Source organism: Python bivittatus, unplaced genomic scaffold (genome assembly GCF_059951505.1).
Source record: "Python bivittatus isolate LINGU-HERP-01145 unplaced genomic scaffold, Pbiv_v1 ctg000120_np1212, whole genome shotgun sequence".
In the NCBI taxonomy this organism is placed as follows: Eukaryota; Metazoa; Chordata; class Lepidosauria; order Squamata; family Pythonidae; genus Python; species Python bivittatus.
The window spans coordinates 3,177,900-3,194,566 of record NW_028277037.1 but is presented as its reverse complement, the minus strand read 5'-3'; the positions used below and the strand labels follow the sequence as shown (position 1 = coordinate 3,194,566).

The window sequence follows — 16,667 nt, the reverse complement described above, 5'->3', positions numbered from 1 at the left end:
AACCAGACAGAGGTGTGACTAATCAGCTTAATTCAAATGGATCAACTGTGCTCAAAAGTTGATGGCATGAACTTTTCTCACCAGCATGGGATGAGAAATGACAGGTTTCCCATTTATCATGCTTGAGGGGGAGGAAGGAAAAAAATTCTATTTGGAACACAAATATGGTTTGTGGGGGAAATGCACAAGTTCACCAGTGCAACGTCTCTAATGGATTAAAAAAGAAAAGCTTTAAGTCATCAACATGTTGATCCTCACAATTTATTTATCTTGCATCTATTTTCTTGGACTAGGGAACACAAGACCGTCTAAAGTTATCTGGCAAATACAGCTCTCTATTCCAATCAGAAACAAGTCCAAGATGAGAAAATCAACTTTTTGAACTGGGATATAAAATACAAGAGTAGAACTAGACATGGGGGCAACATAGATCAATGTCTTCAAAGCAGAGACCAGGCCTTGAATTCAAGAAGAAAAAAAATGCCAGCCAATAAATTTGCCTGGACTTCATCATTCATTGCTTTTCCTTGGCATCTTCCCTCTCTCAACAGTTTTTCTGTTTGGAAAATTTAGGATAAAAATGGCTTTGGAACAAGAGTTTGCAGATGGGAAAAGAAACAAGTTGAAAGAGGAGTCAATGCAGGTAGTCCTCGCTTAACGACCATAACTGGGACAAGAATTTAGGTTGCTAAGTGATGTGGTCATTAAGTGAATCATCACATGACTGGACCGGACCTGATTTTACAACTTTTCTGTGATGGCCGTTAAGCGAATCACCATGTCGTTAAGTGAATTATGCGGTTCCCCATTGATTTTACTTGCCAGAAGCTGGCTGAGAAGGTTGCAAATGGTGATCACATGACCCCAGAATGCTGCAACCATCGTAAGTGCGAGCTGGTTGCAAAGCACCTGGATCACAATCATGTAACTGCAGGGCACTGCGACAGTCATAACTTCAGGCACCAGTCGTAAGTCACTTGTTTTAGCACCATCGTAACTTTGAACAGTCGTTAAACAAATGGCTGTTAAGTGAGGACTACCTGTACCCCACTCCTGCTTTTCCATCTTCCTTTACAGTATACAGACTTAGCACATAGTACTCAATACATGTTAACACTTGGCTGAGCTTGAAAGCTCAGCAGAGATTTTGGACCTGCTTCATTCTTCAGTGGGAGACCACGAAAGAATTCTAGGATTGTAGGCTAAGTGGAAAAATTGAAAAAAAATATACAAAGTCGGAACGATACTTCTTTATTGTTGACCAGAAACTATATGAAGACATACAGAGCTGAGCTCAGAGTAACAGCATCTTAGTTTAGCAGTAACGAGGTTCAAAGCCAACAACTCTATGTATTCAAAAGGAAACCTAATTGTTGCTCTTGTTTTATTAATAACATAGAATGTGGTAGCTTGGTTAACTTGTATTACTCTACCGAGGAAGCAACTATGTACACTGATAACCTACGCTATTAACTAGCAGGCCAGGTTCATAAGAGAGCTGATGTAGGCATTGGGCTAGGATTGGGGTGCTGCAGGTTCCAGTCCATCCTCAGCCATTGAAGCTGGTTAGGTGATTTGGGATCCATCACTCTCTCTTAACCCAACCTTCCTCACAGGTAGGAAAAATGGGGGGAGGAAGCATTAGGCATCCCACTTGGAGCTCCTGAATGAAAGTCAGGATAAAAATCTAGTAACTAACTGAATAACAGGATCTAGCCTTACCAGAGAAGTTAAGGTTCTCCTGTAAAAGTGGCAGCTAAGGTGAACTTTATCAAATGCCTGGAATTTGTTAAACAAAAGCACAGGCATTCCTAAAGGGCCTCCAGAGCATTTCCTGGGCTTTGCTTATCTTGTTTAAATGATCAGGAGGCAGGGTGCCAAAATAAACAAGCAAAAAGGCACCTATCTGCTTGCAACCAAACCACAGACTGTTTGTGGTACCCCGGAAGAACCCAACAAAGAGAAAAGTCCTTCTCTTGACAGGCTCAAAGGGAACAAACTATCATGGAATGACTGTCATTTTGAGCTCACTGGTCAATGATCATACTGAAGACCTAAGAACTGAACGCTGAGCACATAATGAAGTACTGAGTTTAGAACTGAGATTTTCAGGTACATTTAACCCCCTGCCAATCTTTTCCAGAATACAAACACTGTGAATCAGAAAACCAATGTAAGGATGAAACTTCATGGTGCTGCTGTTAGATGGTTAACTCAAATTCCATGTAAGGACCTGTGTTGTTCCAGGGGGAAAGTTTCTTTGCAAATATCAGTGTATGGGTGTTTTATGCTTGATATTTCTTTTATTTTTAGAAGGTTGGGGAACATCTTCCATATTTGATTTCTGTGTTTTTGTATTTGACCTTTATGATATTCTACATCTGAGACTTTCAAAGAAGTTATGCCTCACAGGATTTTAGTCAGAAAATATATCTCTTGCCATTTTGAGAATAGCAGAAACAGAAAAAGTGAATGCTAAATCAGAAACAGGGACATCTGTTCTTAATTTTGGTTCTTGACTCTATCTCTAGTTCAGTATATCCACAGTAGGCTTTTTGAATACATCTTGAAGGCTAAAGCCAAGTCTCCTTCAAATCAAGCTTGACTCCTGATGATTTCATGGACACTTCATGTAATACTCTGGGCAGCCATATGGAGTGGCTTGCCATTGCTGCCTTCTAGGCAAGTTTCAAACTTCCCAGTCTAGTGCTCAGCCCTGGGGTTCCAAGTGGCCTCCCATCCAAGTACGAAACAGGCCTGATCTTGCTTAGCTTCTGAAGCCAAGATATGCCAAGTACTTTTACCCACTGGGACATGTCCATCTTTCAGGATGGACCACCGTTCCTGAAAGATGGAAATGGAGCCATAATAGCCTGTAATGTGGCATTTAATTATCTACATTGATCTACTGCAATGTAAACGTTTTCAGGACAGACAGAATCAATGTGACCTGGTCTGATTGGGTCTACTAGCTTGAATGTAGAATCTATGTGAAGGCAATGCTGCAGAACCACTTTCCACCATCTATTTTTTAAGGTTTCATTTTTCACATCTGCAAAGCCAAAACACAACATGGGAGGACAACAAAACCAAAAATTCCTTCTAGTAATAGATGTATCAAGTTACCCAGATAATGTATATAATGGGAATTCCCACTCATTATGCTACCTACACAGGATCTGAAAACTCACTGTCAGATTTTTGCGTCCGGTATTAAGGCACTTGTTATTAAATAGTAGATCTATGCAAAAAGAAAAAGAAAGCTTCACAAGGTGGAATCCCTACTTCTTTTGGTTGAAGAATTAGCCTATGAGCCTGAGGAGAACATTGGTTGAAATGAACATCTTAATTCCAGGAGAAAAAAACAGGTCTATCTTTCTTTCTCACCAGTAAACTACAGGAATAGAACCCACATGCCATAGTATCACCAACACCAAATGTGTTCCTGCCACTCAGCCACCCAGAGAAACCCACCACATGGACCTGGTAGGGATATGGATCATGCAACTGTCATTTCTGTGGAAGCAAAGGAGGTGTTCCATCTTTGGTGGCTGCCCCACAGTCTTCCTCATGTCTGGTCTCCTGCTTTCTGCTCTGTCCTGAACAAGAGCAAGCTGCTTGCAGCTTGATAATAACAGCTGATGCCCCTTAAGTGCTAGCACTTCAGCCAACAACAGACTTGCCTGTAGTGTTTCCTTTTTAGAGAATGTGTCTGAATGTTTACAACTTCAAACACGGCCAAGTAATGGTGGGTTTTGTATCCTAGCTACCACAAATGTTTCCTTCCAGTTTCCAGAACTGCTTAGATTATATTTCTCTCTTGGTTCAGCAGAACTCAGTCCTTCAGGATCTCAGCGGTGGTCTAGAATTCTTATCTTGGGGGAGACAAAAAACAGAATACAGGCATTTCAGCCCCAGTCCACCTCTCACGTGCATTGAGTTGCATGCATTTAGCCTTGCAAAATGTTGTCCTTACATTGCATGCCCTCAGTCAGTTTGTCAAGTGGGTGTAAAGGTTTCCATATCAGCCTATACATCAGTTGGGCAAGAACAAACCTTCTTTCACACCCAGAATCCTTGCTGAATCAGGGGCATATGTTTTCAAAAGGAAATTTAATTGTTTCTCTTGCTTTAGATTGTGGTGGCTGAGTGGGTGCTTGATTAACTCATATTATTCTAGAGATGAAGCTATGATATGGACTGAGTATCAGCTACCAAGCCAAATTTATAAAGCTCTAAACAACATGAAGTTGAAGTTCGTGGCAGATTTTGTTCCTTCCCATCTGCCAAAGACCTCTCCCTTTACTCACTACTGTGTTTTGCTATGTCAGTACTATGTATAAATGATCCCGCTCCCATAAAATAAATGTTTTAATTACTGGAATGTTGGGGTATTTATGCTTTGTATCTTAATGCTTGCTTTTATTTTTTAATTGAACACTACTTGGAGATATCCTGGACACAGAATAACAATGGACTAAATAAAAAAAAATGATCCACCAAGATTTATGCCCCTTAATTGTTCAAAGGAACACGCTGCTCCTCCCCCCTTAAATTATATTTCTGAAATGAAGCAGTGGTGGTTCCCCGCTTAAGCAGGGGAATTTTCTTTTCTTCCTACTGATATGCAAACAAATATCTGGGCTGAAGTTCTAACTTTGTAGGTCATGGGCACCAGGCTCGAGTGGGCGGGGGGTGAAATTTCAAGGTTCTAATAAAAAAGAAAGTAGATTTCCAGCCCTCCTGTGAAATAAGGCAAATGAGGATTTTAGTGGTGAAAAACAAACACATTCTCTGAGCCACTCTAACTTCTGGCAGGCACCTTCTCAATAGTATAATATTGCTTTGATGGCAGATGGCCATCCATGCCTTGAACTGGCAAATGTTATCTTGGCGGTCCCAGAAAAAAGACTGAGCGTAGGCAAATAGACAGATGGAGGAACAACCACTAAAGATGGGGAGATCTGGTGGAGAAACATGACAGTGAAGAAGGGCAGATGGCTGCTATCCTTGGTTCTTCCAAGGAACTCAGTAAACAGAACTGGGTTAGAATAAGGCTAAATTTTCCACCTAGAAATAAGCAGAAAAGGCTTTCCTCCAGTTAAAAAGTTGATGGGAGAGAGCCTTGGCGCTAGAAAAAAGTCTCTCTATGCCCAATTTCTTCCTCAGCTATATAGATCAGCATGTTCCTATTCTGCCTTGCGGCTACAAGGATAAGCTATCTCACAGCGTGAGTGAGATTCTTCCTTCCTTGAACACAAGACTCAACTTGGATAAGATGCTGGGAGACTCGATCTGCTCCTAAACATATTGTACAAACACAGCAGCTAAATGCATTGCCTTTAATTGTAGAAGACAACATGACACTCTCAACATACTCTGGATTATAACTTAACCCAGGGACTATGGGCAGTTTAGGCAAAAAATAAAATAAAATCTGTAGTCCTTAAGTTGCCAATTGCAATAAGCAAATAAGTTTATCTCTAGCTGAGATCTTCTTAGCCCCTGTGAGGATAGATAGGTTTTTAGCTGTTAGTCTTGTCTATCTTTCCTTCCTCTGCTTCTGAGACATAAGAGATGCACAAATAGGGAGATACCAATAGTGCAGAACGTGAACAAAGCTGCCATAAATACGGGAACACATTCTAGTTTACCACCAGTGCTATGTAAACATTAACAACCACAAGCGTTCTCCTTTCTTCTTGAGTGAATACAGAGGGCTATTTTCACCACACGTTCTATCATAACATTTTAACTTATACGGCAACCTGTATGTAGTAAATCCTTTTTCATACTTGGAGGGCTAAGTAACAAGCGCTAAGATTAATCCAAAGGCAAAAGAGTTTACTCCAGTTTGTTTTGATCACTGTTTGGAACCACTGCCAAAAAGCAATTCTTAACTGCTTCCTTAATCTCACTTCCTCTTACCCTGAACATTTACTTGGACTGTCCAAAGCAACTGCCTTTCAACTCACAGCCCACAAAAGAAGTTCATTACTTGTATAGAATTTCAGTAAATTGCTTTTCCACTCTCAATATTTAGACTGCAGCAACACTGAGGGTAGAATCACAGAGTTCAAGCCATCCCGTATAACCCACTGTTTAATTCAAGAATCCAGTTGAGCATTCTCAACAGCTGTCCGCCCTACTTCACTTGAACATGATAGAGCTCTTATGCTATCTCCCTAGTCAATTTGTTCCCCTGTCAAATTACATTTTTCATTAGAACCCTTAAATATTTGATGAGTAATATTATAGCTCCTTCTCTGAAAAGTAGAATGTAATTTATCATCTGGCTTGGCTAGCACAATTTGTGGACTATAGTTTAAGAAATGGGGATTCAGAAATGCAGTTCATGTATCTAACAAAAACTAAATTTGGGACACTACCGGGGTATTCAGTTAATGGTTCCCAAGTGCTGAGTCAATACAGCCCTATTGCAGCCAGGAGGCGGAAAGGAAGTCAAACTGGCAGAGGCTGAAAAGGGTTCCCACCTCTCAACTTCCTTCTTGTTGATATATTTAAAAAGGACTTGGGGGCCAGAGAAACAATACAAAATCCAAAGTGTGGGGCTGAAGATGCTGGACTTGGAAGATCACTAGCTAATTTTGGGTCAAAAATCAGGAAGAGTCTAGTAGCACCTTTTCTGACTAACACTTGTTATTAAAAGGTAGACGCTTTCATGAGCTACAGCTCACCTCATCAAATACACTGAGTGGCTGGACTGATATAATATTTAAATTGGAATGGGGGAAAGAGAGGGAGGGGAAGATAGGTTGGTTGTGCAGATGCAGATTACATGAGTAAGAAATTACAATTATGAATTGTAATGTGTTAAAACCCATTGTGATTGTTGGGGCCTTCTGAGATTGCCTGCAACCTTTTGATGTACGGGAGTTCAGTAATCTCTTGCTCAAGACTGTTGTTAAAGTCTTGTTTTTCCAAAATGGTCACTCTGAGGTCTGCAACAGAGTGTCTTGGGAGTTGAAATATTTTGATAAGGTGCTTGTAATCTGTCTTGCATGTTACCCACACCAGCATAACCACTCTGTCTCCTGTTCCCCAGCATCATCTCAATTTGAATCCTCCATCAGTGAAGCCACTCTATATATCTGATGAACTGCAGCCTGTGTGTTAGTCGGAAAAGGTGTTACTTCTGAGTTTTTGCTACCATAGACTAACGTGGTTCTCCTCCTACAATAACTTTAGGTCAGTCATTGTCTCTTAGACCAGCCTAAATTATAGGGTTCTTGTTGGGATAAAATTAGAGGAGACCCCCTTCCCTGATACCAAGGTGGGATATAAATAATTAAACCATCAAAAGGAATACGTTAAGATGGATTTCAAAACCTTCTTCAGGGTTAACACGGCTACATTTGTGCTTGTGAAATCAGCAGCCACCACAGTGCAGCAAGGAACATCCACAATGGCTTAGTCAGAATAGTTATCTGGTTATACCCATAGTAATTCAACACTGCAGAATCTGTCTGCTCTCAAATCTCTCAGCTCCAATCGATGACCTGAATTTTTCAGCATGAAAAACGGCACCACTCCAAAACACTTGGCTGGGATTTGGTCAGCACGTAAGTCTTATTATAGTCAGCTCCTGGATGTTTTTTAATTGAAGAACCAACTCTGCATCCCAAAGGAACATACCTGATGACAAAAGACTCCCACTACTGCCACTGATAATCTTTCCTTTGCTGCCCATGTTAGCTAATTTGGAGGTCTTCAGAGTTCCAGTTTCCGTCAAGTCAATGGCAATTTCACTTAGGCTTCTTGTCGCATGAATTTTGGACTGTGGAGAAAGGAAATGAAGAAATCCATGACTATGAAACAGAAACCTTACCTTAGATATTTCTCTTCCACCTGTCATCAGACTGTTTCAGCACCAACATCTTATCACCTGTGTATGACAGTTTGTCGAAAGCAGTAAGAACAACTCCCCAAAACTGCAGGCAAGAACAGGGACTGTCATCTGCATGACCCTGGTGCTAATAGATCATATGCTGAAAGACCTGAGGTGATTAAAACTATGATGATGATGATGACGACGACGCCTTAAAAAATGATCAAGGCTGATCCCAATGATTACATTTCAAAAATCACATGAGTGTATAAAAGTCAGAAAATTGTTCAGCAATGAAATAACTGATCTCCACTCATGTCCAACTCCTAGAAAGTTTCACAAGTTACATCAAATACATGAGATTAATGAGTCATGGTCTAAGACAGTGTTTTTTAAACTTGGCAACTTTAAGATGTGTGAACTTCAACTCCCAGAATTCTTCAACTCTGGGAGTTGAAGTCCACACATCTTAAAGTTGTCAAGTTTGAAAAACCCTGCTCTAAGACAACAACACAGTTCAGAAAAGACACTGTAGTTTATTAACCTATGCTTCTAAATGTTGATGTACCTGGTACAACCTTTCATTGCCTATTAATGCTAAAGGTTTCCTGCTAAAGATGAAATCTTTTAATAAGTCACATCTGTTTGACAGTAACTCTGATCCTGATACATCTTACATAGTTTAGATCAAAACAGCCTATAACAATGGTATCCAGATTCAATAAAGGATTTTTTAAAATTATCTCAACCCTCTTCCACAGAAATAACCAGCAAATTAACACCACTGTTCTCACATGCAGCATTTATTTTCAACAATAAGCATTATCTATAAATGTATCTGCTCAACTCCATCTTATGGCAGTTAATATATAAGCCATGTAAAGAAGATATTCTTATGGTTCTGGTACAACTACTCATCTGATAGAGATACACTGATGTTATTTTTTGTTATCTAGGTAAATCTCAGTTTAATCAATTCAATAATCAAATTTGTCTCAAGGGCATCATGGCATATTCATACAGTCCTCTGATATTTTTCATGCCATTCAGAAGGCAGTTGTCAATCCATACATTAAACCCACTGATGTTCACTTTTACTGTCACCTACAAATATAAAGCAAGCATTAACTTCAGATTGGTCCTCAGAATTAAATAAAGCTGTAAAGAACATTAACTCCAAAGAACCTATGAATTTGAAACAGTTATCTTCTCCTTCCAGAATATTCTGTAGTATCTACTATGCATCTAGTAGGTACAAACTGGCTACCAGTTATTTTGGGTTAAATTATAAAATTTCTAGCAGGGGACCCCACCCCACCCCACCCCAATCCTGGAATAACAGAAACCTTTTGGATACACAGACTTCATCCTCTTAACATCCCACTGCTTTTAATACTAAAGCTCTTCTCGAGGATTTTGATTCTTTTGTTATCACCTTAGTTTCCTTTTATGACTAATATCACTGGGCTGAGATTACCTTGGATTCTCAACATTTTAGTCCCTGAATTTCTAAGGATCTGTTCTGGACTCAAAGTATCCATAAAGACCCAGGTAATATCTGTTGAAATATGTCAACAGACACTTCTGGATTTATTTCTGTTACGTAGTTCACTTTTTAATCAGCATATTCTTTTTAATTGTTGCTGTTATTGTTCTATGTCTAACTAATTAAGAGAAGAAATATACATGCAACCATACTAACAAAATAATGTAACCTTAACATGAATAATAATGGTGATATTTTTTAAAAAAGGAAATGTATAAATAGAACAATTCTGCCCCAAATTGATCTTGAATGAATTAACCTTTTCTTAAAAAACAAAACTCAAACCAAATGTTGGCAAGCAACACACATCTAGAAGCCATCACTGCAAATCAGGTGTAGATTTCTTCTTGCAAGTTTGGGTAATCATTGTCACCAACCCCCATTCCTGAAAAATCTGCAATTCTTGAGGTTGTCATAGATTCCAAATAGAGCCAAGGAGAACCACAAGGCAAATGAATCAACACCTTCAAGAGCAAAGATGATCCCAGGGGATTCATGGGGTCCCTCATACTGGTTTCTGAAGCTCCAAGAGAAGTCTTTCTTAAACTTTCTACAATTATGAAGCATTAAATACTCAAAATGCATGGGAACTATACAACAAGCACCCCCTCCTCAATATTTTTGGCTTCAACAGCCTAACAGCACACATTTTTTTGGTGAACAACATTACAATTATAGTTGCAATTATTTCTGTCTTCCATCTCCTCTATTTTTAAAGGCCTTTTTTAAAACTAAATTTTGTACCAAAAAGAAAAGGTAATCCAAAACTAAATATTTATTTACCATAATAAGAATCCATAGCACAAACGCTGGTTGAGAATGTTCTTCAGCAAATGTCTTCTAGTGCTATCGTGGTAGTGTCAATTGGATATCCAGTCCAATCCTATCCCATATTTAGTTAGTCATCATTGCATTTCTCCTACTTGTACTTTTTTTGAGGTTGGTTGTGCAAGATCACAGTTGCACTTAGCATGACTGATTATGTGCCATCAAGTCAGTGTTGACTCTTAGTGACCACATACATAGATATTATCCATGGTGATTTGTCCCTAACCTGGTCCGTCATGTCTTCCAACAGAGCACTCATCACTGCTGTAACTCAGTCCATCCACTTCGCTGCTGGTCATCCTCTTCTTCTCTTTCTTCCCCCTTTCCCAGAACTAAGGCCTTCTCTTGAGAGCTCAAGCTTCACATACATATGCGGAAATAGAGTCAATGAATGTACTCCAGACCTGCTTACTACTGTCAATTTCCTTAATTTTAATACTCATACTGTTACTTGTACTACCCCTTGTACACACTTCAATGAGCCAGTTTTCAATCCATTTTCGTGACCCAGCTGAGTAATGCTGACAGGAGAAAGTCAAGGGCTGAGGAGGTGACTATTTCTGGCCAATGAAAGCAGGAAGGCTGCAGCAGACCATCAGGTGGACCTCCAGAGATCACCTATGATCTGTGGTCACAGTTTGAAAATCACTGCTCTAACAACCCCCATGGAATCACTGCTGCATAGTTGTATGTGTGTGTGCTTTTTTTTTAGTCTGCTTTCAATCGTGACCAATTCTACGGAGACCGCCCGGACGAGTCCCTGCAGTTTTCCTGGCAAGTTTTTTTCAGAAGTGGTTGCCACTGCCTCCTTCCTAGGGCGGAGCCCAGCTGGTGGTCGCAGGAAATCGGGTCTCTTCTGTTGCGCTGCGTCCAGCAACTGGCAACTAATTCCCATTTTCCTGTGCAAGGCGCCACCAGCGTTTTTTCCTCCCATTGGAGTGAGAGTACCTATTTATCTACTCGCTTACGCTTTCGAGCTGCTAGGTGGGCAGGAGCTGAGGGCGCAAGATGGGAGCTCATCCTGCCGCACGGAGCTTGGGCTCCAACTGCTGAAGTGCCAACCATTTCTGGCCGGCAACTTCCTGTGTCATTAAGCCGCTGTGCCAACTGTGTCTCTCAAATAGTTGTATGTGTAACTGCTACAATAAACTTAGCCTAGTTGAAAAACAGAGACAGGGTTCCTCACTCTAGCACAAAAAGCGAATGGAAGCTGAGACACTGCTATTGTGATAATTCTCAAGGAAAATCCTTTTCCATTTTGGACATGCAGGAAATACTCTTCCTTTCTGCTCTGCTCTCCCCCCTCCAATCTGTGGTGAAAGAGCAAGTTGACATGAAGGAAGGAAATGGAACATAATGTCACATTTGGTACAAAGATGTTACTGGGGGTGTGCTTTCTTAGAGGGTCATATGATAGGACTGCACTGTACAAAACTAACAGTAGACGCCTACTATATATTTACTTAGAAGTAAATCCTATAATGTTCTGTGTGGCTTCCTGCCAGGGATAGATACATTGAGCTGAAGTCTGAATTCTCAAATACATTTGCAGTGCAGGAATATACAGATGCAGCTTTTGTGAACGTTGTCCTATATTCACTGAATCGTTCTTTCACCTCTCAGAGGCACAATGCTTACATTTTCTAAAGATTAATTACTGAAGCAGTTCAGTTTTTTATGACAGGAGTGAAGCAGATGTGTTTCTTATTATCCGTCTTGCTCTTCATATTGCAGCATTTGCGTTGCTGTGCTATTGTTAATTGTTTTGGCTTTCATTGTAGAACGAGAAATGGGATACTAGCACAAACTTAAAGTGAGATATTCTCCATGGCTCAGAAAAAATCGATTTGGAGCCTCACACTTCAGAAAGTCAATTCACTCCTGTCATAAAAAAATAAACACCACACCGGAGGATTTCCGCTGCCAGAACATAAGCTCCTTCCTGCCTTCAACCGTTCAGCCTCTACTGACAAGGAATCCCTTGGGTTAAGAGGAGATATATTTCCTGATTTCCCGCAACATGTGGACTCTACCTCCATAATAGAAGGCATTTTACTTGGGTTTAAGCAACAAAGGTCACCATTCCATGAACTCATTTCTCTCTCTCTAAAAAAAAAAGGCCAGGAAGCAGCTGGTTCAAATACATCCCAAGAATTTAAGTCAACAACTAGAGATTGACCACTGCATTTTCAAAATATGACAAATAAATAAATAAATAAATAAAATACGCCAACATTCCTCTTTGGACATCCATGGCAGGTAATGGTGTTTAGGCACTACTTGTTTGGAGATAGATGGCACATTTTCCCTGTTGTGAATGAACAGTAGTAACTGCCACCAAGTTTATGTTTATTGCTGAATGAAAACTTCACTGAGAACTATAACTAAGTGTGGGCTCCAGCTGAATGAACACATTGGATGTATCTACTTCCAAACACATGGTGATCTTGTCTGGGCTTGGAAGCTAAGTGGCGTTGGGATTGGATGGGAGACTGCTAGAAATCCCAGGCCTGTAGGCTAGACTGGGAAGTTCAAGGTATGTCCCTAAAGTCACTAGGGGACAAACTCAACTCAAAGGAAGCTTTACCTTATTTTTATGTTCACGCATCTCATTTTTACCATTTTGCTTAAAATATATTAGCTGATATATTAATGCATTAAGCAGGTCCTTAAGGGGGAAAGTTCTGAACCTCCTTTTTTTCATTCTGTTTGTAGGCTAGACTACAAAGCTGAAAAGCATCATGGAAGAAGGCAATCACAAATTACTTCTCTACTCTCTGCCTAGCAAATGTCATGGATATGCCTGTGTTGTCATTAGGAGTTCAGCTCAACTCAAGGGAGCCTTCACCTTTTGCCAATGGAAAAAGAATTTAAGCCTATGCCCAGATGGTCTTTGATATATGAACAAGGAACAATCTGGGAGAATGATCTAAAGTTTCACTAGATATACAGATTGCAAAAAGCAACCTCAGTTCATACGTGGAGCTAATTGTGGGCTCTGCTCCTTACAGAATTACAAGTAAAATCTCCTTTGAGACAAATGGGTCAACTGGCTTACCAGTTTCTGGGATCTTCAACTTTGCCTCCTGCCTACAGCCCCAGAATTCTCCCATCCAAATACTAAACAAATCTGAACCTGCTTAGCTTCCAAGCCTAGAATAGGATGTACCCCACTGCTGAGACATAATCACAGGGCATAACCCATTGTTGCTACTTCACTGTAAGCAAAAAGGAGAAAGGATTCAGTTGAGTGCAGTGAAGGTCATCCTATTGGTCCTTGTGATTCCCTTGGGATACTTTCCCTGTGTCCCTAAGAAGCTGTATTCTGCTCCATGAAAACAGAACCATTCTAAAGCAGAAAGTGAAAGATACAGATTTCTGGAGGGTCCCTGGATTTCTGATGCAGCGTGCCTGCATTCCCAAAGATGTCCCAACTATCTACTGTAAGCGGGTTGGGGAATGGAGGGAAAAAAAGTGCTTGAAAGATTTAACCAAATTGTCAGTGTGAAAAACTGATTAAAGTTAAGAGAATGCTCCATTAGGTACTGTATGCGGTCATGGAATCCAATGGCAACTGAATTCAAGAAATATGTCTAACAACAGTTGATTTATAAACAATAGCTGTTGATGTTTAAATTGACTATAAATGATTATGACTGTGACAATTACTCAGGTTCTTTATTACCCTAAGAGTTCTCATTCATCTCAATTACAGCTGCAAAAATATTGGCGCTATCAGAGTTTTATTTTGCTTTGGCTAAACAAACATTTGACTTCAACAATCCTAGAAACCCCAACCTGGTCTTAATTATAAACGCCATCCTTGATGAAGCAGCCACCAAAAAGGAAAGGAATTTGCTTCCCACGCGGATTGATTCATTACCCCAATGGAGCCAATGAGATTAGCAGTGGTTTAGGCGACCCTTTTGAAACCTGACTCCATCCAATAACTTATTTCAATTATTTTCAGGCAGCACGGCTTCCTTCAATAATCTGGCCCCTATAAATCTCTCTGTGTTTCTACCATGCCCATTCCAAACTTCTCTCATTTAGAAAATATTTAAAACAACTCTTTCACAATTCTGCCAAGCCCTGTTCTGATTGACTTCATAAAAATGACCTTTCAGGCAGTTTTATTTTAAAAGCCTACAAAGTAGTCAAACGGATTCCTGGTCCTCATCGCATGCATCATTTCTGATGGGCTGTTCATATTTTAAAGTTTTGTCTCCACTAAGGGAAAAGCTTATTATAGGCAAATTCTTATCTGAAAACCATATTGCATTCTGAGTTAGCTTTAAGAATGCCTTTGTTTCCTAAAAATAGGAGTCGGAAAGTCAGCTTCTGAAAGCAAGAGGGAAAAAAAAAATACTGTATCTACATTTATTAAAAAAAGAACAAAGATAAGGGGTTTTGACTATATATTTGGCAATGTTAAAACTGCTTTGTTATTAAACATCAGTGACTTTTTAAAATTTCACATTATGAATTAAATTCAACAAGCTCAAGATAGTAAGTAAATAAATAAACCAATAAGTTCAAGATATTCATAATTGGCTATAATAAGCCGCTTGAGTCTGCATTTGCTATTGTAAATGGCTAAGCTTCTTATAAGGGAGAAGTTCAAACACTAGAAATCCAGATGTCAGAGGAAGAGGTTTATTAGGACTGAAGGGCATTGTGTCTTTTCCTTGTTATGATTTGATTGTGAATTTTAAGCACTACTTCCATAAATGAGCTTTAGGTCTGGACACACTTTGAGCATCATTTGGAAGAAGCACTTCGGACATTGTGTAAATCAGTGTTGTCCAAACTTGGCCACTTTAAGATGAGTGGACTTCAACTCCCAGAAGATGCTGGCTGGGGAATTCTGGGAGTTGAAGTCCACTCATCTTAAAGTGGCCAAGTTTGGACAACACTGGTGTAAATACACTGCTATACACTGAACATTTTTCAGGCTACCCCATGAGCTGACATACTGCATTGGCCAAAGCCCCAAACCCTTTTTCTGAATTATTTTGGAGGCACAGACTGCCCTGCTGAATTCATTTGACCATATTTCTTAGAAACACAACAAGCTGCCAAACTCCCAGATGGTGCCAAGAAGATCCATCAAAACACAGAGGAAAGTGACCTCTAAAGAAAAAAAAAAAATCATTCAGTGTCACTGTGTTGTGCTAACAACTACTGATATTCTTTCTAAAGCAATGCAAAAGCAAAATTTGCAGGATTTCCAGACAGGGAGGAAGGAATGCCATAAGAATGGGGCACTCTGGTGTCCTGTCTCAGCCCAGGGCCCTATAAAATTAAAGACAATGCCTCGGCACAGGAGAAAAGCAGGTTAAGTGCAAAGGTAAAGAGTTCAGAGTGTTTAGAAGACTCAAGTGGGCAGGATCCCAACATAAATAGAATTCCCTGAACAATTTACAAGATTCAGAGTCAATGCCTGCATACGTTTTCCTGATGATATGAACTACCACACGAACCCCTGAAGAGTTATTAAACGTCCTTCCAAATCTTTGCTTAGAGCAAAGAAGAAACAGAGAAGGATCGCATAATAGCATGTCATAATATTCTGTACACCTACTATGAAGTTGATATAAGGGCCACCATGATTTGTGAAGCATTCACACCATAAGGGTGAATTGCCTGAAGAATATTTCTTGCCCTGGGTTATTGCAAACTATTTGTTTGTGGTTTGTTTTGAGGTAGCTGTGTGGTTCAAATGATGGCTTTCCAGCTAGAATAAGTCAGAAAAGGAACATGGGACTTGTTTCTCTGGCAATCTCATGCATCTGAGTGATAGGACAACCTCAGAACAAGCCACAGGCAGGTGGTCTGCAGCTTTGTTGCTTGGAGCAAGAGAATCCCGAAGTGCCTTTGTGGCTAAACATAAGCTAAGTTTGCTGTGTTGTCTGAAGATGGTATAAAAGAGAGGAATCTCTGTATGCAAAGGAGGGAGAAGATGTGTCTACAGAAGCATTAAGTGGTCTCACATTCAAAGCCAATTAATCTAAATGCAAAGCCCAGGTAAAATTTCTTAGGAATAGATGATTTCCTTGGTTTGTTATCTGACATTAAGCCAGATTTCCCTATTATCAAAAGAAATAGGAAATTCTAATTTAACGAAAAGCCAGAATCTTCGTCCTGAAGCCGGCATATCAGAAGAGGTACATCAGGCACAGTACACAACCATGCAATTCATCTATAAACCATGATGGATGATTTTCAAATGGTGCTTATTTTTTTGGAAACTTCTCTTCTTTGAAACAATGAATGCTATTGACCACTGGGCTTTTGCAATACTGAGAAATTTTACTTCTAGTAAACACTGACTTAAAAAGAGCAGACCTTGAAGATTAGATAATTGATCCAATTCATAGCCTGAAAAGATCGTCACATTCTACAACCCAAGGTTCCCTACACATTTCTCCTTCTCACAGAACC

The 16,667-nt window shown here is 39.9% G+C and overlaps 1 protein-coding gene across 4 annotated transcripts in view; it reads right to left on the bottom strand.

The window, feature by feature from the left end:
- Positions 1 to 16,667, bottom strand: part of FRMD4A (FERM domain containing 4A) — a 283,511-nt gene that overhangs the window by 34,696 nt on the left and 232,148 nt on the right. For all 4 annotated transcript variants that reach the window (XM_088134838.1, XM_088134837.1, XM_088134836.1 and 1 more), the window contains exon 14: positions 7,657 to 7,798. In XM_088134838.1, the coding sequence (XP_087990964.1) occupies positions 7,657 to 7,798 (142 nt within the window). The remainder of the gene's footprint in view (positions 1 to 7,656; positions 7,799 to 16,667) is intronic.